Genomic DNA, 25597 nt, shown 5'->3' with positions numbered 1-25597 from the left:
TCATTTTTGTTAGGCAGTATGAAAAAAAACAATGACACACAAACATTCAAACAAGTGCCATTAAGGCATCGTGAGTATCTTTTCATGTCATCATGCTATTGTTGAATACCTGGGTCATATTTAATGCGAAGATTGACGAGACCAACCAAGATTGAACTGCTGGTATGTAATCAATGTTGAGAGGATGTTTGCATTTCTTTTTAAACTTAATGTAGTGTCTTATATTGTTCTATTTCATAACAAACTCAGTTTAATTCAAAAGTAAGCAATAGAACACAAGAATCACATGTGAATTCTTCAGCTACATAATTGTATGTGATTGTATTAACATGATCGATCGTTGTAATATATGTCCTCCACACGTATAAATCGTTGTCTCATCTAGCCTACAAAATTACAGTTTTGATACCAATGGTAAATACCATAGGTAAATCATCGTTGTTCAGTACTTATACCATAGTAAAAATTGTTGTCTCATGTAGCCTTCATATACAAAAAATTGTTCTGTGAATAAACTGTATTAAAAATAAAAACCGGTCTCATCTAGCCTTCACATATACAAATCATTATACATATATTGTAGTTGAATCGTTGCGAAAAAAGTTGTTCTTTGAATAAATTGTATTAAAAGTAAAAATCATTGTCTCATCTATCCTTCACATATACACCTATACTGTAGTTGAATCGTTGCGCAAAAAGTTGTTCTATGAATAAATTGTATTAAAAGTAAAAATTGTTGTCTCATCTAGCCTTCACATATACAAATCATTGTACATATACTGTATTTGAAACATTGCGCAAAAAGTTGTTCTGTAAATAAACTATATTAAAAGTAAAAATCATTGTCGCATCTAGCCTTCACATATACAAATCATTATACATATATTGTATTTGAATTGTTATACCATAGTGTCCTATGGCAATTTATACAATGATGTCTGTGTCGGAGACAACGATTTGCCTTTGCTATAAATTGTTTCATGGCCAAACCGTTGGACATGATGTATTTTAATTAAATACTCATATTGTTTGTAAATGAATTTGGTTATAAATCATGTCAATTTGTATTTATGAAGTTACAACGACAACGATATGTCTTTGTTTATCTTTGTGAACGATATTGATATGTAATATCGCGATTTACTCATATTGATTTGCCATGTTACTAAAATATTATTTTAATATAAAACTTAAATATGTATCAAGTTGTAAATCGATTTGTATTTATTAAGTTACCTCAATTTGTACTTTATTAAGTCTAAACATCATGTCCATTTGTTTATTTTTTTTTCTGCCTTTTATGAATCAGTCATTATGTAAATCGCGATAGGACATATTGTTCATATAGACAAAGCTCGTAAAGGCAAATCATGATAGGATAAATCGTTTTTGCTTTATGTCTGTGGCTGTACAAATACCACGATAGGTCAAACGAATTTGGTGGGATGAGATGTATTCGATTAAGATGATGAGTTTAGGTGAGCGAGTGATTGGATTAGGTTGGTTGTGAGACCCATTTATCTTTCATCAAATCCAAACCCAATCTAAACTATTGTATATAGAGATACACACACACACACACACACACACACACACACACACATATATATATATATATATATATATATATATATATATATATTAATTAAATTTATTTGGGTCTCAAATGAACGAAAATTCTATTCATTTAAGTAGGATCCATTTAGAATTTAGATAGATCTAAAACTTATTATATTCTAGTAAAATTCATAGTACACTAAAAGATTCATTTAGATCATAAATGAATCCAAATCTTGTTTTCTTAATTAGGATTTATTTGGGTCTCGAATTGAATTCAGATCTAAACAAATTCATTTTATCTTCATAAGATCCATTTAGGTCTCAAATAGATCCAAAAGCCTTATTTACTTATTGGATTTCAATTGGATCTCTAAATGGGTCCAAATGTTAATTTACATAATGAAATCTAATTGAGTCTTCAAGTAGATTTGATATCTTATTTTCTTAGTAGGATCCAATTTGTTCTCTAAATGGATCTAAAATACTTTTTACATCAGAAGAGATCTATTTTGGTCTTAAATATATCCAAATCTCTTATAGGTCTCCAAACCCTGATTTGAGTCTAAACTCTTTCCATATCCATTTGGATCGACCCAAATACTCTGCAAAGATCTCATAATCTTTTCAATTAAACATTAAATAACTTAAATAAATGTTGAAATATTATCGATAATGAATTTACTAATTAGTCAACCTATAAGTTTTCAGAAAAAAGCTTCTAATGAATTAACTATAATAATTCATAAAAATATCTTTTTAATGTTGAAGTTACCTTGATTTGTACTTTACTAAGTTCAAACATCATGTGGATTTGTTTTTTTTTTTTTTTGCCTTTTATGAATCAGTCATTATGTAAATCTTGATAGGACATATCGTTCACATAGACAAAGCTCATAGATGCAAATCACAATAGGACAAATTGTCTCTGCTTTATATCTGTGGTTGTACAAATTGTGATAGAACACTTCCTCTATAAAAAACAAATTATGATCTCTATATATATCTTGTAGTTGAATCGTTGTGAAAAAAGTTGTTCTGTGAATAAACGGTATTAAAATTAAAAATCATTGTCTCATCTAGCTTTCACATATACAAATCGTTATACATATACTGTATTTGAATTGTTATACCATATAGTGTCCTATAGCGATTTATATAATGACGTTTATGTCAGAGACAACGATTGACCTTTGCTGCAAATAACAATCTAACTTATTGATGTGTTTAGTAAAAGTGTTTTATCATGTAGCCATTGGTACGATTTACAACCACATTAATTTACATAGTGTCTTATGTTAAAGGATGGAAAACAGAGATTTTTGCATTCTAAAAGTATATATCAGCATTCCTCTTAATATCAACATTTATCAGTATTTATCAGCATTCCTCTTGAAATCAGGGTAATTGTTGAATTTTTATTTCAACCCAGAGAGATTTACATAATTTGTATACACAGCCTTGCAAAATTTGTATACATAATCTACAAAATTTGTACCGAATCGAGTGCAAAGTATATAATAAATAAATAAGTTACATTGCCCATAAATTAAAAAATGTCATTTCATTTGCAAATTGCTATAAAAAACAAAATATCGATATAAGATCTTAATAATATAAATTGTTTCATAGCCAAACTGTTGGTCATGATGTATTATAACTAAATACTCATACTGTTTGTAAATGAATGTGATTGTAAATCACATCGTTTTGTATTTATAAAGTTACACGACAATGATATGTCTTTGTTTGTCTTTGTGAACGATATCGATATGTAATATCGCGATTTACTTATATCGATTTACAATTATTACTAAAATATTATTTTAATATAAAACTTAAATCAGTATCAAGTTGTAATTGATTTGTATTTATGAAGTTACTTTGATTTGTACTTTACTAAGTCTAAACATCATATCGATTTGTTTATTTTTTTCCACCTTTTATGAATTAGTCATTGTGTAAATTGTGACAGGACATATCGTTCATATAGACAAAGCTCGTAAAGGCAAATCGTGATAGGATAATCAGACGGGTTTTGTGGGATGGAATGTATTTGATTGAATTGATGAGTTTAGGTGGGGGAGTGATTGGATTGGGTTGATTGTGAGACCCATTTAGCTCTCATCAAATCCAAACCCAATCTAAACTATTATATATATACACATTTACATATATATGTTAATTAAATTTATTTGGGTCTCAAATGAACCCAAAATCTATTTATTTAAGTAGGACCCATTTGAAATTTAGATAGATCCAAAACTTATTATATTCTAGTGAAATTCACAGTACCCTAAAAAGATTCATTTAGATCATAAGTGAATCAAAATCTTGTTTTCTTAAGTAGGATCTATTTGGGTCCTGAATTGAATTTAGATTCAAACAAATTCATTTTACCTTCATGAGATCCATTTAGGTCTCAAATGGATCCAAAAGCCTTATTTACTTATTAAAGTTCAATTGGATCTCCAAATGGGTCCAAATGTTAATTTACATAATGGGATCTAATTGAGTCTTCAAGTAGATTCAATATCTTATCTTAGTAGGATCCAATTTGGTCTCTAAATGGATCTAAAATACTTTTTACATTAAAGGAGATCTATTCGGGTCTTAAATGGATCCAAATCTCTTATAGGTTCAGTTCAAACCCTAATATGAGTCTAAACTCTTTTCATATCCATGATGGTCATGTATTGTATCTCAGCCAAACCATTGGTCATGATGTATTGTAACTAAATACTCATATTTTTTATAAATGAATGTGGTTGTAAATCACGTCGATTTGTAGTTATGAAGTTACCGCGACAATGATATGTCTTTGTTTATCTTTGTGAATGAAATCGATTTGTATTTATGAAGTTACCTTAATTTGTATCGTTGAAGTTACCTCGATTTGTACTTTATTAAGTCTAAACATCGTGTCGATTTGTTTATTATTTTTTTCCACCATTTATGAATCAGTCATTGTGTAAATCGCGATAGGACATATCGTTCACATAGACAAAGCACATAAACGCAAATCGCGATAGAACAAATTGTTTTGGTTTTATGTCCATGGTTGTACAGATCGTGATAGAATACTTCTTCTATAAAAAACAAATTGCGATCTCTTATAAAAAGAATTATATAATTGTAGAATATTACGTTACAACAAAGAATTATAATTGGTTGCAAGCCAATCGGTATCAAGCAAATCGCGATAGCACGTAGCTTCATATGTACAAATTGTTTCAGCATTTATCAATCATTGTGTAAATCAGGATAGGAAGACAACTCATAAAAGCAAATCATAATTTTCATGATATACAACGCTAAACACTTCTTCGATGTTTATTTATGAAGGTCGAACATTACAATAATTTATTCAGCGACACTTGTGTGTTACACATATTAAAAAAAATATATACAAGTATAGAGTGTCACGTTACAAAAAAGAATTATAGAATTACAAAAAGAATTATAGAATTACAACAAATAATTATTAGGAAACAAAAGATCACATAATGTTTATTCAGTAGCACTTGACGACTCAGATGGACTATGACATACAAATCGTGGAGGAGAAACACCTAGAAGGTAGATGAAGCCGAAGGTGGAAACAATGCTCTCACTGCGCGGACGACGGCAAAGGGTGCGTCATCAAAGGGAGCTCTTGTTATAGAAGATGGTGCATCGTTTACTGCTTAGGGCTAAAACGGAACGTTTGGACTTTGAAGAGTTAAGATCATTCTGCCTTTTCTGGATAGAGGACATTTTTGTCCTTTTTTCGAACCATCGTTTCATGGCATCTTCCCTTTTCTCGATGGAAGACATTTTTGTCTTTTTTTTGAACCGTCGTTTCATGACGAGAATGGCGAGAAAGGGTACTTAAGTCTTTTCAACAACATCAGACTCCGACGCTAAGTGATGCCGACACACACGGGGATACGATCCCCATGTGCTTATATACGTGGCGCTCATTCGAACCCCCGAAGACTTGCCTGCGTGTTCGGGTTTGGGAGGGAGGGGGGGGACATATAACCTGCTTCGATATAACAGTGATACGCTTGGACAGGAACCGACTCACTGGGCCGATACCCGAGTCGTTCGGCCGGTTCAGGTCGAGCACTCCAACCCTCCTGCTCGGCCACAACGAGCTCACTGGCGTGGTGCCTAAGTCTCTCGGAGATGTCGATTTTTATAGCATTGAGCTCCAGCACAACTTCCTGGTCGGTGACCCATCTCATCTCTTCAACAACCGATCCAAGTCGATCTGGATCATTGATCTGTCGCGGAATTTCTTCGATTTCGACATGACAAACATCGTCTTCCCTACTCAGAAATTGTGGGGCATGGATCTCTCACACAACATGATAAGAGGCAGCATACCCGTCCAGATTCTTGAGGTTACCAGCTTGAACAGATTCAACGTGAGCTACAACAGGCTCTGTGGGAAGATCCCACAAGGTGAGAGGCTGCAAGGGTTGGATGCCTCGGCATTCATGCACAACCGCTGCCTATGCGGGCCTCCACTCTCCGTCCAATGTTGAGCCTGGCGGTGATCAATCGTTTGATCTCCTCTGGGTGCTTAGTAGAATAATAATGAATAAAAGTTATCTGCTGTATCAACATAAGCAAATAAGTTTTGTTACCGTCATTAGAGAAGGGCTAAAAGGTGGACGGATCGGTCTTCTTACGGCCCACAATTAAGAAAAGATGTCGCCAGTGGAGAACATAGTGGTAACCATATTATGCGGTTTGCATTGTCCGGTCAGTAGCGAAAGCTTTATCTATCCTATGTGATAATCCTAGGCGAAAGCTTTATCTATCCTATGTGATATTTCTGCATGTTTTTTGCCTCGTTTTTCTTGTAAGAAACTGCGCTTTACTTTGTGTTGTTTCACATGAAACTACGACTCTTTTTGAATTGCGAATTTTTGGTGCATTATGAGTTGTTGATTTTTTGGGCCTTAATTTTGAAAACATGCTTACATGTCATGATGACATGATCCAAAATACGATTTGATCTACAATACCTGACAGAAAATGTGAAAAAAGGTAGACGTTACTAAATTTTGTAGATATAATAGGGTTTTATTCAAAATGATCCTTGCTTTATGGTCGATTCGCACGAATATCTCCACGTGATGCGTTTTTGGCAAATGGGTCCCTACCTTTTCTGTTGTTAGCTCAAACTAGTACTTTATTAAGACGGCGTTAGGTTACCTATGGTTAATTCCTACAAGAAATAAGGGATTTACCGGCCCAAAAATAGCGCCAGTGAAAATCTTTTATGGTGCAGCCACAAGCCACGCCAGTAATGAGTTCACTGGCGCAATTTGCATTTGCCAGTTAAACAAAGTTTTACTGGCACAGATATTTTCCAGTGAAAACAATTTCACTATCACAGGAAACAACTTCACTGGTGCAGATTTGCGCCAGTAAAAACCTTTTCACTGGTGCAGGTCTGTGCTAGTGAATCCTTTTTTTACTGATGCAGTATTGCGTCAGTGAATAATATTTTTTTCCCAGCTTATATTCCTTTCACAAATATAAAAAGAAACAAAATAGTTTACTGCACTATATATAACAACATTAAAAAATTTTATTTATTGGTGAAACTATTTTACAAAGGGTCCTATTACAGATATGGGCAGGAGATTCTCAAGCACTTCTCATTGTACATTTGATCGAGATCCTCTACTATAATGAGAAATGATCAAACAAAAAAAATGCAATATACAAAATAAGAAATGTTCAAGTTCTGGAATGATCAAAGAAAGAGGAGCGACTTCCAGGTTCAATTTGATCTTTCTTGTGCCGCAAGGTCCATATAGCTTCTATTTTGGGATGAAGGCATAGTTGTTGTTGTTGTTGTTGTTGTATTGATGAATGTGACATTGCATAACAAAATATAATGTGAATCTTTAATCAAATAGTAAAGGTTTGTTGTCCATATGTTATATTTGATTTTTGAATGTGAATGGAATATGATGCAAAAGGGTGGTTGAAACCTCTATTTTCAAAATATATAATTTTTGGAATTTTAGAATAGATACATTAAGGCCATGAACAACTTCAGAAAGTAACATTCATGTACTTACATGGATTCTTTAGGTGTCTTTTATGATGGGGAGATGTAACAAGGATGACTGTTGAATGCCTGTCAGTAGGATTTTCATGTCTCATGAATTCTTGTGTTCTCTAGGTTTGCTCTAAAGGACAGACTTCAAATGATTGGTGTATCAATTTGTGCATGTTAGTCTGTGAAACTATGTTGCCATCACGAACTCCCTGTTTTTTCCCTGTATCGTCTTGTTATTTTAGAGAATGGCTCAAGTCCACAGTGGATGATGCATTTCTAATTAAGTAGTGATGCTGTAATGCAAAAAGACTTAGGGAATATGGAGTTTCCAAGCTTCCTGTGAATACTTTTGACATCTGTTTGTATAATTGTGTTCTGTTTCTCTTGGACATTGTAGTGTCACCACCTTCTTTATATAAGGATTGAGAGCATTATTGTTCCATCATGCATCTTCTTCACTCTGTCATGGTTGAGAAAGTCATCTTGCATTAAGTTGTAATATTGATTATGAGATATAAATGAAGCACAATCCATTTTTTCAAATAACTTTGTCTCTGTCTGCATGAAATGCTGCCCTTATCTGATCAAAGTTTGTAGCTGAAAGAGACTGAAGACAACACTTTTGTCCTTGTAGGGACTACTGAAGAACTGAAAGATGGCACCCTTGGTAGGCAAACTCATTCAGCCATTCAGGTTTGCTTTTTTGTCTTTGGTTGGTGACAGTTGGAAGATTAGCTTTCTGACTGTATTCTTTATATCTTATAAAGTGCTTTTGAAGAAAATTTGCTGTGAGATTAGCTTTCATGATTTTTTTATAAAACCAAACTAACACTTAGTTAATATTCACCAACAAAGTTGTACCAGCTTAAGGTGCAATTATAAATGATTGAAGCTACAAAACAATGCACAAAACCTTCACTATGAATCTCAAAGTGATGCAGAAACAAGTACACAATGTGAAGCTGCAAGATATCTGAAGGAAAATAAAAAGACAAAGTGCTTCAAGGATTTTACTGGTAAAGACAGGCCAGAGGGAATTCCCTTTTCAACAATGACAGTCTTGATGATGTGCAAAAACTTGGTAAGCAAAAATGAACATTATGGTACATTTCCTATACTACTTTAATAAATGAATACAAACATTGTAAGTATTTACTTAATTAAACAGAAAGAATTATGTACCTAGTGACAATATATATAGCTAGAACCAAACCGGAATCGCAAATCACGGAATCTAGTTTTATGCATTGCAAGGGATTTGAAGATAGGGAGATGAGCTGTTGGCATATCATCTGGTAAACTTTTTTGCTTCTTTAAAGAACTTCCTGATACAATATCCTCCCATTTTGCTAGTGCTTTATCCTTGCTGTTTTGCGTCCAGTTAATTATTAAATAATTAACCATATTCCAATCATCTTTTTCCTTTTCCATACTTCTCCATGCCTTCCCTGAAAAAGAAACGCATGGTAATGTAATGTATGTTTCAACAAAACACTGACATACTTGTGATAACAGAAATTAAATCCACAAACAAGCTTTTAATGTTGGAGTAATCCTCACTCAACATGTATGATTCTTTTGTTTTTTGGTCTCTAACTTATATATGAGTCAAGGTTCCAAGCACACTGATCCTAACATAAGCACTTAAAGAAGTCATGCAAATAATGTGATAAATGACATACCATCTGAAGCATTCTTGGGGGTTTTTAGTAGGTCACCATCTTCTTGCTGGTATGGATTTTTCACATGACAACTACAACAGAGACACCGACTCATCCTGTATCTCCTCTTGATGTGTCTTAATTGTTCAGGGTACTAATCATCCCACATCTAAAGAGATGAGGAGAACGTGCATGCGCATGTGCCTGAGAAAAAAGAACAGATACAATAACATACTCTATTTGAATACCATTAAACATCTGCATCCAAAGATTAACAGATGCAAACAACAAATGAAAATATTATCCATTCGAAGAAATGACAAAGATGAAGATGTACCTGAATTCATCCGAGGTCACCAAAGCTCCTTAATTGCTTCATTATTATCTTTAAGGAGAAGGGTGCAAATTTAGTCCATAATTTTGAATTGTCATTAAATTTCAAGCAAAAGAAAAAAAAAATCAATGAATATTGAGAAGTGAGAAAAATCTAGCTTAAAACACAAAGTAATATATAAGACAAAATTTTGATGATTTATAATTATGTGTGTTTCATTCCTTCAACTTTCTTTCTCTTCTTTGTTCCTTTTTATGCCTTCTTCTTTTACCCTTTTTGTTTTCAGTTCCTCTACTTAATCTTTTTTGCTTATCGTTTTCTTTTTGGGATTGACAATGGTTACATGGATCAAGTCTTGTTGTATGCTTTCTACAGTTTTTTTTTAGAAAAAACAGCAATGAACATAGCTACCCGAAAAATCCAAATACATAAGGAAAAATAGAAAATGAAACCATGTCCCTAGGAAATTCAATCCCTCTGAAAATCTGCTTGAGGTCATCATCTACCTTGATTACTGCCCTTGGATCATTTGGACACACAATATCCTCCTGAGAGTCCAAGTTTGAGAGCCACCAAACTTCGTTGGCTGTTTTAAAGGTAATGCTCACATTCACACATGAATGTTCTCATGCACACATAAAAATAATGAAAATCTCTTGGCTCTATTAACATATATGTCCATCCCTTTTGATCCCTATTAGCATTATTGTAATATGCACTACAAGAAATAAAGTCAATAGCGGCAACTCTTTAATGGCGACAAAAAAGGTCGCCGCTATTGACTTAGCAATAATGACTACTTTAGATATCCTCATAAATGCCTTGGCTGTGCACAAATGTCGTCGTTAAAGACTTGTCTATAATGGTCTTTATATATCACCGTTATAGGTATGTTTATAAATGCAACATTAAATAGACGTTAAATATGTCTCTGTTATAAACAACCTATAATGGCGACTTTAGATATCGCCGTTATAGGTATATTTATAACGGCAACATTATATGGCCATTAATTTACTACAAGGAATAGTGTTTCTAACGGTGACTCTTTAACGACGACAAAAAAAAATCACCGTTAAAAACATGACAATAACGGCAACATTATAGAGTCACTCTTTAGCAGCGATATTCAAAGTCACTATTATAAAGTAATATATAACAACGACTTTTTTTAACCCGTTCTTCTTAAGGTCAGCATTGTGTTTCTTCTCTTTCATCTTTTTGACCTAAAACGCTCAACCTTCTTCCTCTTCCCTTCACTCTTTTTCCTCCACCGACCATCCAGCCATCTCCACCATTTTTTCAGCACCATCTATCGTGCGTCACCACCTCCAACGGCATCCTCTCCTCCTCAACGAAGGGTTGCAGCCATGGGAACAACTCCCTCCTCTTCTTTGTTGCTGCCATTGAGGAGACTCTCCCAACCATGAAGCTTAGAAGGGAGGATGACCTAGGGTAGGCCAGTCCCTCCTCCTCTTCTTCATTTTTATTTCATTTTTTTCCTCCATTGTCTTGGTAGAGGAACTTTATGTAACGTATTGCAATACAGTATATTATGACCACTCTTAGAGGAACTTCATACTTGTCAAGGACTCATGATGTAATGCGTGAAGTGGCACAATTGGATGTAGTACATGGTAGTGGGGAGCGAGGAGGTGCATCATCCAGGAGAGCATATTTTTCATCCCACACTCTTAGTAGCTATACTCCATGTAGTTATGGAGTAGAGAGTCAGGAGGCTCCACCAGTAACTCCCTCAAGTAGTCCCGTGGGAACGAATATAGGAATACCTCTAGAGTACATCATAGATTGTATATTGTACGAACTACTACAAACAATGTGGGCACAGTAGGAACAACCATAGACCATCATTTTGAGTATTACTTAATGGGATGAAAGGTTCAAGAACATACATCTCCCTCTGTACGATAGCACCCCAGATAGGATGGTAGCAAAGAACTAGTTGATGCAAGTAGAGAAAGTCCTGGATGTTATTCAGTGCCTAGAGGATCAGCGAGTTTGGATAGCAGTGATGAATTTAACAGGAGACGTGAAACACTAGTGGAGATTCATCCGAGATACCTTGGAACCAGACACTTATTTATCCTAGTCCAAGTTCATAAAAAGATTTCATAGACAATTCTTCTCGAGAACTGAAAAAATAGAGGAGGAATTCAGAAAACTACATCAAGGGAGCATGATTGTGGCTGAATACAGTGCTCGATTTAACTCCCTCTCCCACTTTACAAAGTCTTGGTGGTGGTTGAGAAAGAGAAGTATAGGTGCTATGAAAGGGGCTTGAAGCCTGAAATCATGAGGCTAATGGAACTACTAGAGATCAAGAAGTATAATCAGCTCGTAGATCAGGTTTCAAGGTATGAGTTTTGGGACAAGAGGACAAAGGAAAAGCCCAAGATAGAGGAGCCAAGATTCAGCAATCATAGCGTGTCTGAGACCTCTCAGAAGAAGTCTCGGTATGGTGGACATTACCATCAAAAGCATATGAAGCTCTTTGAAGGTCAGACTGGTGGGCATGACAATAAACAAATGGATAATATTTCAGGCGGATATCAGGTAAAGAGGCAAAGGATGCAAGACCAGACCCATCCTAGTGACAAGTGCAGGACTTGTGGCCTGCAGAAGCATAAAGATCCTTGTGAATTAAAGAATGTCAAGTTCTATAACTGTAATCAGATGGGTCATTATGCCAACAAGTGTACATAGCCTGACCAAAGGGACAATATAACCCAAAAACAGAAGCCAGCATATCCTAGCTGAGTGTATACTACCACTCTCCAAGAAGCCCTTGACAGTCCTAATGTAGTGGAAGGTACACTCTCTATCTATGGAGTTTTTGCACATGTGTTATTTGATTATAGAGCCACACATAGTTTCACTACCTCATCTTTTGTAAACTATTACTAGTTGCACCATCACAGTTAGACATTTTTTATTGGATAGAAATACCTATAGGAGATTCTGCTATGCTAAACATTGAGAATAAGAATTATGTTGTGTGTATAGGCAAACATGAGTTATCTATAAACCTTATACAATTAGAATTCAAAGATATAGATGTGGTTCTTGGCATGGACTGATTGTCTAATCATTATGCCACTATTGACTGTATAAGGAAGTGTGTTAGTTTTCAAAACCCTCATACTTCAACCTTTACATTTCATGGTGTTAGGAAGTTAGCCAAACAAGTAATCATATCATATATTTGAAAAGGATGTGTTGGAATTCTAGCCTATATGAAGACTGAGGAAAGAGACAACCTCACAGTAGTGAATGTAGAGGTAGTGCAAGAGTGTGCAAGAGGAACTTCCAGGTCTTTCTTCTGACCGAGAAATTGAGTTCTAAATCGATCTTATTCTGGGAATAACACCCATCTCCAAGTCACCGTATTAGATGGGACACATTGAACTTAGGAAACTCAAGGAGAAGCTTTTTATGATATAGTGACCTTTAGAGATACTTAAGAGGATTGGTCCACCAATTTACTGTCTAGCCTTGTCTCCGTCCTTATCCAGAATGCATAATGTTTTTCATGTCTATATATTATAAAAAGTATGTATCAGGTCTCTCGTACATATTGGATACATTTAAGTCAGTGTTAGAAATCCAGGATGACTTGAGAATTAGTGGAAGGCCCATCAAGATTTTTGACACAAAAGAACAAAATTTGAGAAACAAAGTCATACCATTGGTAATAGTCAGATGTAAACATCATAACAAGAATAAGGCCACCTGAAAGTGCGAGACAAACATTCATGCACAGTTCTTACATCTCTTTTCAGGTAAAATTCAAGACGAATATTCTTTTAAGGGGTTAAAATTGCAAAACCACTCCTTAAAAAGTAGTCTTTCACTCTTCCCACGATACAAAGTTAGTGAGAGAATGGGGAGATTTTGGTTATAGAGAAATTGTTTCTCGTAAGGAACGGTTCCTCACGTTAAATAAGATAAGTGAGGGGTGACCAGCGACCTTCTCATGGGCTGTATAAGATAGCCCACAGGCTTTCTCATTCTCCTCATTTTTCAGAGAGGGATCAAGAGAGAGAATTTGAGAGAGAGTGAGCGAAGGAGCATTAGATGCGGAAGCGTCCGACGAGGGAGAGCGACAACAAGTACGTCGTCCACCGTCCCATTTTCTGTTTTGGTTTTTCTTTAAAAAAAAAACACATCGGCAACCAGAGAGGTTGTCAGTGTTGTCATGGAGGAAGAGGCGAAGGCAGAGGAGGGGTGCATCCTTTGCCTTGGGGATTAACGAGAGTCAAAGGAGTGGAAGGCAGAGCCACCCTCTCTGGTGTGTAGCTCTGTTGTAGATGGATGGGGCAGGAGGCAAAGCCTCTGTCCCTGCATTCGACAGCCGTTGGTAACCACACCAGGTTGTTGGTGGTGCTGCTCACCATTGCTATAACGAGCAGGGGGCAGAGCGCCCTTGCCTCAACCACTGAACCATTTGGTTGCTGACAAGGATCAATCAAGAGAGAGAAGATGGTGTGAGATAGGGGCACCATGTTGGATCATATTTCAGATCACACAGTTTCACAATCAACATCAAGACATAAATCAGGACATACAACAACATGAAAATCATGATTAACAGTCGATTGAAGCAGAAACAGGGAGCAAGCATATTGATTTCCGCATAATACCAAAATCCAGACAATAGCACATGAACAAACAAATGCAGAGAACACAATAAAAACAACGAAAACATGTTAATATTGTATAACAGGCTAAGGTGTACGAAAGTACTCATCTTAGAGAAGATTCTCCCCCACATACAGTCTAAACAGGGTCTGACGTCCTTCCCCCAGGATACAATAGCCTCGACGATCAGGATCAGTGCACTCCGACGGATCGTCCTTCGAAGACAACCTCTATGAACCGTTGTTGCAGAAAGCCCCTTCAGGGAAAACGCAGAGAGAGGGAGAGAGCAGCAGGGAGGAAGAAAATGCATAGCCTTTCTTCCTTAGAATTCTGTGTGTCTAGCATATGTGTAACCCCAGCCCTAACCACGTTTTTATAACCCACAAACGGTTACAAAAACGTGGAAGGGATCCGTTACAGAATTCGAGGAGTCGAGACCCATTAACGGACACAGACTACGGGGAGTCGTGACCCGTTGTCATTTCTCATAACCCATTAATAAATTCAAATAATCACAGAAACTTTGGGCGAAAAGGTACTTTGGTATTGATTGGATATGGCCCTAAAGGGCCAATTACCTAAACTCGAGCCCGACTTAGCTCGGCAAGGCACGACGGGCGAACGGGCATGCGCGTGTGTGTGTGGTAGTCATCCCATCCTCTTGTTCTTAGGAACTAGTGTAAGAGTTTACATATAGGTTATAAATCCCACAACAAACTCAAACCTCTTCAATATGGGGTTATTCCACATCATCAAGTCCAAACATTTTTTTCAAAAAGGAAAACAACCCACGTTTTCTTCATTTGAATTCTCTCACATTTCCTTCCTACATCCAACATTCCCCCACAAATTCAAAGAATGAAAACGGGAGGAAACCAAGATGCAAGATGGGATAATCTGCAGCAGGACATATCACGCTTTCAGTAATGATACCTTTCGGTTTGAACCACTACCTTAGTTGACTAACTTTACCCCCACAAGAACGAAGTGAACTGAAGTCTTGAACTTGAACCTTTGGTGTAGGAGTGTTCATCAACAACAACATGATAAAGGTTCTGGTTGTAATCTTTAGGGGTGGCGCGTTAAAGGCCATGCGCCTGAATCCTGTTTCATGAGTGACTTCAGGAATAACCCAATTCCTTAAACTGCGGCCACACAGTCACACTCACATAGGTGGGCTTCTCCAGAGATGCACTGCTAACATCTCGCCTATAAAGCTTTGAACTCATTCAGAGTTTTAACTCTTCCTTAACTAGCAGCTACAGCACCTTTCCAGAGTAAACAGGAGAACAAACACAGATACTTAGTATCACATAAATAAGGTGCTATCCAGTTCATTTTACCCCCATATCTGTCATCCTTTCCACATATTCAGGAATGGAACCAGAAGTTGAAGGTATATCTAAAAAAGAAAGATTCTGAGGTACACCAACTTTCATGAAAAATACATCCTCAAAGAATGTAGCTTCTCGAAGCTCAACAATAGAGTTTACATCTATGTCAGATATCTCAGACTTAATTACTAAGAACTTGTAGGCATAGTTGTTCTCTATATAATCCAAAAAGACAGCATCTGCGGTTTTAGGACCCAACTTCTTCTTCTTGTGCTCTGAGACAAGTACCTTTGCAAGGCACCCCCATATTTAAAGGTATTTCAAGCTCGGTTTTCTATTTCTCCAGAGTTTAAAAGGGCTACTGTCCTTATGCTTCTAAAAAACTCTATTCAGAATATGGCAAGTCGTATTTAGAGCATCCCCCCATATATAGGTAGGTAATCCAGAACTCCCTAGTACAGCATTAATCATGTTGGTTAGGGTTCTATTCTTTTTTTCTGCAATCCCATTAGATTGAGGAGAATATGGAGCAATAAACTCATAAACTATGCCAACAGATTTGCAATATTCATCGAGTTTATTAGAGGTATATTCTCCCCCTCTATCAGACCTTAATCTTTTAAGTTTTCTACCAGTTTGTGTTTCTGCTTCATTCTTAAAAATAAGAAACTTATCAAAAGCTTCATCTTTTGATTTTAGCAGATACACATAACAATATTTAGTGTCATCATCTATAAAACTGATAAAATACTTTTTATGATTTCTGGTTAACACTCCATTAAACTCACATGTATCTGTGCGCACCAAATCCAATATTTCAGAATCTCTAGCAATCATATGGAATTGTTTCCTATATTTTTTTGCTTGCACACAAATTTCATATTTTTTAGTTTTATCTATGGAATGCTCATGAATCATCTTTAAGTTTATCATGTGTTTCACAGAATTGAAATTCACATGACCTAATCTATTGTGCCACAAATCAGATGATTCTATGTTATATGTAACATTAGACAATGAATCAAAAGAAACATCATTCTCTAATATATCACTGCAAACATGTTTAACACGAAGTTTAAACAAACCATCATCTAAATACCCCTTGCCAATAAAGGTTCCAGAACATAAAATAACAACTTTATTACATTTAAAGTTAAATTTATAACCCTCTCTAACAAGACATGAACCACTTAAAATGTTCCTTCTAACTACAAGGACATGGTGCACTATGTGTAAAGATAGAACTTGTCCTGAATGAAACTTCAGATTCATGCGTCCAATCCCTAATACCTTTGCAGTCGTTGAATTGCCCATAGTCACAGATTTGCCTGCAGCAGCCTGGTAGGAAACAAAGACAGACTTATCAGCACAAACGTGCACATTAGCTTCAGTGTCAACCAACCACTCAGTTAGCTCATAAACGTGATAGATTTGTGGGTTAACAGAGACATACCCAGTACTGGTCCCAACAACCTCAGTCACCATATTGACTTGAGGTGTTTCATCTGTGGTCTCATGAGCCTTGGCCTTCTTGGAAGGACATTTTTTAGCTCAGTGCCCAACCTGTCCACAGTTCCAGCAAGATTTGTTCTTTGCCTTTTTCTGAATTTTGGCCTTAGGTTTAAACTGGTTTTTCATTGCAGATTTTAGTTTTTGTCTCTTGCCCTTAAAAGATCTGGTCATCATGTTCACTTTAGGCTGTTCAGTTGGCATCATAATATGTTTCTAACTTTTGTACTCTTCTTCAATGGCAATGGCTACTATAAGATCATCCAGGGAGATCTTCCCTCTACGGTGATTGAGAGACATACCAAAGTCTACCCGAGACTTAAGAAATTTCTCCATGATGGTCATTACTTGAAACTTCATAAGAAGTTTCATATCTGCCTCAGTCAAACTATGAAGCAATAGCAGAAACTCGTGTGCCTGCTCAGTGACCGACTTGCCCTCTACCATTTGATATTTCAGAAACTTGGCAACCGAGTACTTCTGAAAACCTTGGTCTTCGGTATTGTACTTTTTGTCAAGTTGATCCCATAAGGCTTTAGCAGTGGTAGACGAGGAACAGTATATATCGAACAACATGTTGGACAGAGCCAATAGTATGCAACCACGGTATATAATGTCCTTCTCTTTCCACTCTACTGTAGCACTAACCGCAGCAGGATCAGGGTTAGTTTTAGAAACTGAAGGGCAGTCGAGTTCCAGAACATATAATAACCCTATCGTAGTGAACCAGATTTTCATGAATTCTTGCCAACGCTTGAAATTCTGACCGACGAATTTCTCAGGCATACCGGACATGTCCACTTTTGGTACAAAAGCAGAAGAAGTCGACATACTTAGAATCTTCTCTAAGACTGTTAGATCATATTTCAGATCACTTAGTTTTATAATCAACGTCAAGACATAAATCAGGATATACAACATAAAAATCATGATTAACAGTCGATTCAAACAAGAACAGGGAGCAAGCATGTCGATTTCTGCATAATACCAAAATCCAAACAACAACACATGAACAAACAGATGCAGAGAACACAATAAAAACAACGAAAACATGTTAATATTGTATAACAGGCTAAGGCGTACGAAACTACTCCCCTTAGAGAAGATTCACCCCCACATACAGTGCAAACAGGGTCCGACATCCTTCCCCCAGGATACAATAGCCTCGACGATCGGGATCGGTGCACTCTGACGGATCGTCCTTTGAAAACAACCTCTCTGAATCACTATCGCAGAAAGCCCTTTAGGGAAAACGCAAAGAGAGAGAGAGAGAGAGAGAGAGAGAGAGAGAGAGAGAGGGAGAGAGAGAGAGAGAGTAGCAGGGAGAGAGAAAACGCAGAGCCTTTCTTCCTTATAATTTTATGCATCTAGCATATACGTAACCCCAACCCTAACCACGTTTTTATAACCCACGAATGGTTACAAAAACATGGAAGGGATCCGTTATGGAATCCGAGGAGTCGAGACTCGTTAACGGACATGGACTACGAGGAGTCGTGACCCGTTATCATTTCTCATAACCCATTAATGAATCCAAATAATCATAGAAACTTTGGGCAAAAAGGTACTTTGGTCTTGATTGAATATGGCCCTAAAGGGCCAATTACCCGAACCCGGCCCGGCCCAGCCCGGCAGGCGGGCGAGCGCGCGCGTATGTGTGGTAGTCATCCCATCCTCTTGTTCTTAAGAACAAGTGTAAGTTTACATGTATGTTATAAAGCCCACAACAAACTCAAACCTCTTCAATATGGGACTATTCCACATCATCAAGTCCAAACCTTTTTTTTTCCAAAAAGGAAAACAACCCACGTTTTCTTCATTTGAATTCTCTCGCCTTTCCTTCCTACATCCAACACACCACCCTTGTCTCAGCCATCGACGGCCCTCCGGTCACTAGTAGCGCTATCGTGGGAAGAGAGAAGACAGGGGGTGGTGGCACCTCTGCCACTACTGCCAGCAACCGGGTGGTTGTCAGCGTTGTCTGGCTACAGGGAGGCACAACCTTCTGTCGCAGGTTTTAAAACAGACCCAGACATACTTGGTCTAGGTTTGAACCGGATTGAGTCTGCCAAGACCAACTCAGTCTGGGTTGGGGTGCAACCCAGACTGGGTCTGGTGGGTCTGCACTAAACCAACTCGGTCTGGGTATGGCCAGACCGAGTGTTGTCAGGAAAAGAAAAGAAAAAAAGAGAAAATTGAGACAAGACCATCTTGGCTTTCCTTGTCATGATCCTGACCCAAATAGAATAGGTCTGGGTCCAATTTTGGTTAAACAGAGAGATCCCAGGTCCAGTTGGGTTTGGGTCCAGTTTGGAGCAAATCTAGACTGAATTGGGTCTGAATCTTGTTGGTTCTAAATAAGGATCAATCGGTTTTGGGTTAGGTTGTACCATATGAGGGCCGAATTGGGTGTGATGTGGTTTATACCAAAATGGATCTGGATCCAGATGCTAAATAAGGTTTGGTAATTGAATCATTTTAGGATCAGTGTGGACCAAACCCAGACCAAGCCGGGTTTGGATAAGATTCAATTAAATTCGAAAATAAGTGAGTAAGAATGAGAAAATAAGAAAACAAGTTAGACCCACTTGGGTGAAGTTGAACCCTATCCGAATACATATTTACATGTATGATATATATAGTAGTACATAGGTGCATGACCACTTCCGAACATGAGACGCTCAGTAGCATTGTTTCTGTAAGAAGACTTTTAGCGGCGACGAAAGTCATCGCTAAAGTTTTGGGACCTTTAGCAACAACTTTTGTCGTTGTTAAAAGTCTCAGCAGGGACCTTTAGCAGTGACAAAAGTCACCGCTAAAGGTATGAGACCTTTAGTGACTTCTTTTGTCAATGCTAAATGCGTTATTTGACTCAAACTTGTGTTGCGATCGACGCTTAGCGCGAGTTTGTTCTGGTCATGTACAAAAGTGATCATGCACCTATATATATATATATATATATATATATATATATATATATATATATATATATGAGAGAGAACCTTGGATCAACCAGACCTGAGCTCAATCAGTCAAGTCTGGACTAAACTTAGAACGAGCCGAGTTTTGACCTGTACTGGATCAAGTTAGTAAAAAGATCAAATTACTCTTGTAGCATGTAAAATAGTCATAACTTCTCACCTTGAACTCAGAATCAGGTGAGGTTTAGTTCATTGGAATTGAGACACAGAGAAGAATCTATGTGTCATATTTTCAAGACTAAACGCACAACATAGAAAATAAGGTCTGACAGACCATCTTTTGGAGGGGTAGTTTGGTAATTTTATAAAATATAAGAGATGTTTAATTAGCAATTAAGTGAGCTTTTATGTACTGAACAAATCTTATTATTACTATGAGAGACTCGACTGCAAGTTAGAGTTAAGTACTTGCATTTGAGGTAAGGAATATTATAAGCATGTTTAGTTAATAATGAACGTGTTTCTTATTTATATAAGTTAACTTACCTGAAATCGTGTATGTTTGTAAACATAGTTGTACCTCGTATGTGATGTTGTTGCATCTTAAAAATGTGTTTATATGCTTTATAAGAGATAGAATGAATGCATATGAGTTATCCACACTGCAGAGAGTGATTTCATATATCCTTGAGTTTTCAGTACAATATGCATGTTAGAGAAATATTAGATTTTAGACAAAAATTTATATTCTATTCTTTTGAGAAAACAAAATTATTATACATGAAAACATATTTGAGTAATTTTCTTTAGTCCTTTGTTTTAGTTATATTTACTGCAATTTAAGTCATCTTATCATGTTAGACTTAACCCTATAAATTTTGGAAGGGGTGATAAATGAAAATGGCTACCTGACGGCAGTTAAAGTGAAAGTCGCTATAAGCATGGGCCACCAGCGATTTATCAATGTAGAGACATATTATAACCCTAAGAATAAATTGAGAAACTTATTTGATACACAAAGAAAATAATGAACTTGAGGTAAATCAAGTGGTTAAACAAGAATTGCATAATGTATCATAAGGTTTATTTCACACAGTGATTTGAGACTCTAGGCAGATCAAGATGTAGCATGAGCAACGAACCTTAGGGGTAGGTATAGCGCTTCAGTCTGACTTTTCGGCTAGTTACCAGTGGGTTCTTTTTTACTGCAGTGCCTAGTGATCCCGAATGAGATCGCTCAGAGTAGTTCATAGTCTAGCCAACATCGTAGAATTGAGGTATTTTACATGGGTTGTTATGCCTATAGTAGGCTATTTTTGATATAACCAATCTAGAAAAATAGTTAGCATTGAGTAAGTGCTAACTTATGAGTTTTGAGAAGGTTAATAAGAGGTTAAAAGAGACAAACATGAATGTTATGTGATGAAAAACTAAACTAAGATTAGGAGCTTAGAGTTCACTACAGTTGTAAGTCAAAGTTTAAATTGCTTATAAATATTTTTTACTGAGTTGTAGACTCATTTTCTTAATAATTACAATTGTAGGTTCCAAGAGGTCTTTCAAAAACTGGTCGACATAGTCGCAACTTCAGCAGGTGTTCTTAAGTTGCTATATGGAGACTAGACTTTCATCTCGTTTATGTTTTTATTTTATTGAACTCATATATGTGTGAATGATGTAGCTATGAGTTTTTTTTATGAAACTATGATGTTGTTTTAAGAAAAAATAATTTATGTCATGATTCAAGTGTACTCTCTTTGTATTCTTTCCTCTGTAAAGTAATACCTACAAATCTGGAGTCAAGAGGTCCCGGATCATGGTGTTACAATCATTTACATAATTTGATAATGCCATTTAGTTAGCCTCCTCATGTACCATTTCATTAACATGATCAAGTTATGGTGATGCTAATTAATGTTGCTTACGTGACGAAGATTATAATGCCTCCATTATGGTGGCCTAGGTTGAACTTGGCTGATAAAGTCACTTTTCATTATCTAAAATTCTTGATTTGACTATTCTATGTAAAGAAAAATGAAAAAGACAAAAGAGGGAGGGAATTGGCAACTGAAGGAGTGATAGGCTTGACTTTCGGGTGTAGTTGCCGGATCCACCTGACATTTTTATCTTAGTCTTTTTTAAGAATTGCTGACTAAGATGGCTGGCTTCGGATTACGCGGATTTTACTGTCACACGGTTTCAGCCGTTTCCTTGGATTTACAAGTCACTTTCAGTGTTGACTCTAAGAATATTAGGGATAAAAAATTTTGTTACTTTTTCTGTTATAAAACTCACAAGAAAAACCAAGTAGAAAACAAGATAAATAGAAGAAGGAAAAGAGACAAGACACTAAATTGTCATTTCGTCCACTTCCCCCGCTGTTTCATTACTTGGTTTGCCACTCAGGCCTATGCCTGTAGGCAAAAGAGGAGAAGAAATCAATTGACAAAAGACGATGAATACAATAGCAATGCAAGAACCCTCAAAGCCTCACCAGCTGCCGTATGATGTATAATTTAGCCAAGCACCAGTTTGGTAACAGCAGCCTTGATCCAACATAGAGCCAATTGATCGACTCTCTTTCAAACAAGAAAATATAGGTTTTGAGAGGACTGAAAATTCAGGAGAGGCAATATACCATTCCACATTCTTCATCAAATCTTGATTATACATGACTGATTCAATTTGTGACATCTATAAAAGCAATTGTTTTGTTCTTCTAACTTAACTGAAACTAGACTAAAGAAAGTATTCCACTAAATTGCTAAATTGGGAGCAAGTGAAACAGTGCTAAATATTGATGAAGACAAAGAGGAGTTGAAAACGCCATACATTAACTTATGATTACCACCAAAACTAACGACAAAGGATCTTGATGTCTCAACCAACCACGCCTAAAACCAAGATAGTCAAGAGCTCAAAAGAAGCTCTGATACCACATCACATGGTGTAAACAGATTCAAGCACACACACAAAGAGAACAAATTTAACATGGTTTGGCCTAATGATCGATTGGCCTACTTCCACGAAGCTGAAACTCTCTCTTCTTGCATCTTTTGAGAGAGAGTTATGTCATTTATATATATATTTTATTACAGCTCAACTTTCTTTGAGTTAGGAGATCTTTTCTCTAAAAAATAGCAACTTGATATGCAAAGATCGAGGAAACAACTGCCCATAATTAGTATGATTGAAATTCAAGGAAGAAAGGTCACGAGGAGAGAATTCAGTTAAAAACATAAAAATTCAACCCCATAACTTTATTTTCCTTGCATAATAATCTCTAGTACCATTACAAGAACCTTTTTCAGATGTGATAACTGGACTAATAAGGTAGAAATATATCTGCCTTTGGTTCAAACCCCACAAGGAGATATCCCAATCTTACATAGTAAAACCTAAACAAAAAAAAAAGATGAAAAAAAGTTTAACACGAGGCATTAACTGGTGGCCCACAAAGGCATTTGTTGTGCTGATACGCCGAGGCGTCAAACCCTTGCATATTGCCTCCCTGAGGAACCTGCCCACACAATCTGTTGTACGAGACATTGAATGCCTGAAGATTGTTCAAGTTAACAATCGCCTGCGGGATCCCACCAAAGATCTTGTTGTGATTGAGATCCAGTGTCTGCAAATTGGCTGGCAGCCCCACGTTGGTGAAGTCGAAGCTTATGTTACCATTTCTTGATATGTCCAAGTATGTCAGGTTCTTGGACGCTCCAAACAACACTGAAGCATCCCCTTCCAAGTTGTTTCTAGAGACGTCGATCTTGGGGAAATCCACGGCTCCCATCGATTGTGGAACCGCACCGGAGAGATTGTTATTCGAGAAGTAAAGTTCCGGTGCGATCCCTTGAAAATTACCAAAGGAATCTGGTATGTTTCCAGTGAGCGAATTCCTGACCACATTGAAAGGATGACATCATTCTAAAAGTTAACTACTATTTTGTTCAAATTTTGTGCATATTGATTGATGTTTGGACACAGCGGCCTCCCAAACACAAGATTTGGGATTTATTTTAAGCCGTCCAATTTGAATGCTGCATCACAAAAGTTTGTGAGACCCATCCAATATATATAAAAAGAAAAAATACAGTTGTAAGGTTTGGGAGGCCGTTCATCCACAGGATGAAGAGTATTAGAGGAACCTCTGACAGATTGCCTCCTATGCAGTCATTACAGAGTACAATGCAATATCCCAAGTTATCTCAGTTTTTCTAAGCAAGTGATTTTATTTAAAAACCAGTCGATGTCAGTTTTCAACATATCACAATATTAATTATGAATCATGATACTATTTAACGGAAACAGTCGGCAATCAATCAGAAAGTACCTGTCTAGATGCAACGCAGTCAGATTTTTGAAGTCTGAGAGATTCGAAGGTATCCCACCAGAGAGTTGGTTGTAGGACACATCAAGCAAATTGAGGCTCTGCAATTGGGATAGGCATGCCGGGACCTCGCCGGTGAGGCTGTTTGCTTTGAGCCGGAGGAAGGTGAGGCCTGAGAGGCCACAAATGGATGGAGGAATGCTCCCAGTGAGGTTGGTAAGGTGGTTCAGGTCGAGGTATTGGAGAAAGGTCAAGTCGCCGACGGCCGAAGAAATACTCCCGGCGACGGTGGCAGTGGAGATGACGAGTTTTATGGTGCGGTTGGTTAAGGGATCACACTTCACTTGAGAGGTATTCCACTTGCAGCAGTCTGTAGAAGGATCCCAAATGGAGATAATGGAGGGATTGCCAAGAGTTTGTTTGATGTCTAGGAGGGCCTTCTTGTCATCTGGGTTGCAGCGTTCAAGTTTGCTGAAGGTGAAATGGAAGGAGAGGCAGAGAGTCAGGAAGAGAACGGAGTAGTGGAGGGAGGAAGAGGAAGGTGGAGCCATTGTGGTTTATGGGTTTTGAGTTGCTTTGGAAGAGAGAGGGAGTGTGTGATTTTATAGGGGTTGGGGTTTTGGTGAAAGTAGAGGTTAGGCCCTGAGCAAGGATCAGAGGCCTAGCCACGCTGGCTCTCCATGTCGTACTTACTGTCGCTGCGTGGGCTTACACCTTGCCCTCAGGGAGTTGCCACACTTCGGTTTACTCAAGGGGTGACAACCCATGAGATTTGCCTAGCGCCCTAGGTCCCATCTCATTAAGCCAAACCCTTTTGGGGTAAATGATTGAATGACTGAAAATTAACGACTAAGATCAAAACTAACATTTTTTATTATTATTTCTAAATTCAAAACTAGATATGAGATGCAACAAGAAAAAATAAAGTAGATGTGATATGAATTGATGTATATAATTTATAGACTATATAATTTGTTAATTTTCTAAACAATAATCCGAGTGAACATTGTTCTACTGAGTAGTAATAATTTCAAAGCTCTTTGACTGGCAAGATTTTAACTAGTGGTTGTCCTATAATTGTGACAAAAAGTTAGGTCGAAGGAATTTCATTTATATGCTTTATGGGCTAGTTGGGGGAGCCCTAATTTGGTGTATTGAGTATGCCGACATGTTTTGCATCTAGTCAATACCGTGGACTTCACATATGAACATGATCCAACTAAGG

General features: G+C 37.0%; 1 protein-coding gene across 1 annotated transcript; it reads right to left on the bottom strand.

Moving 5' to 3' along the window:
• Nucleotides 1–23345: 23345 nt before the first annotated feature.
• Nucleotides 23346–24945, bottom strand: LOC149827944 (polygalacturonase inhibitor 1-like). Its single transcript, XM_090018297.1, has 2 exons — nt 24376–24945; nt 23346–23941 (listed from the first exon to the last, which is right to left on the bottom strand). The coding sequence occupies exons 1-2, from the start codon at nt 24921–24923 to the stop codon at nt 23470–23472; spliced, it is 1020 nt and encodes a 339-aa protein (XP_089874423.1). The 5' UTR covers nt 24924–24945; the 3' UTR covers nt 23346–23469.
• Nucleotides 24946–25597: the final 652 nt, after the last annotated feature.

The sequence above is a fragment of the Nuphar pumila genome, chromosome 10 (assembly GCF_984573655.1).
Source record: "Nuphar pumila chromosome 10, dmNupPumi1.hap1.1, whole genome shotgun sequence".
NCBI lineage: Eukaryota > Viridiplantae > Streptophyta > Magnoliopsida > Nymphaeales > Nymphaeaceae > Nuphar > Nuphar pumila.
The sequence above is the reverse complement of the archived record's forward strand: the minus strand, read 5'-3'. Positions and strand labels throughout refer to the sequence as shown.

What these genes read in the sequence shown, in the direction of transcription:
- LOC149827944 (XM_090018297.1), bottom strand. Translation starts at nt 24,923, where the DNA reads ATGGCTCCACCTTCCTCTTCCTCCCTCCACTACTCCGTTCTCTTCCTG. An exon ending in ACTGCGTTGCATCTAGACAG is followed by an intron (nt 23,942 to 24,375) that starts GTACTTTCTGAT and finishes CAATGTGGTCAG; the next exon opens with GAATTCGCTCACTGGAAACA.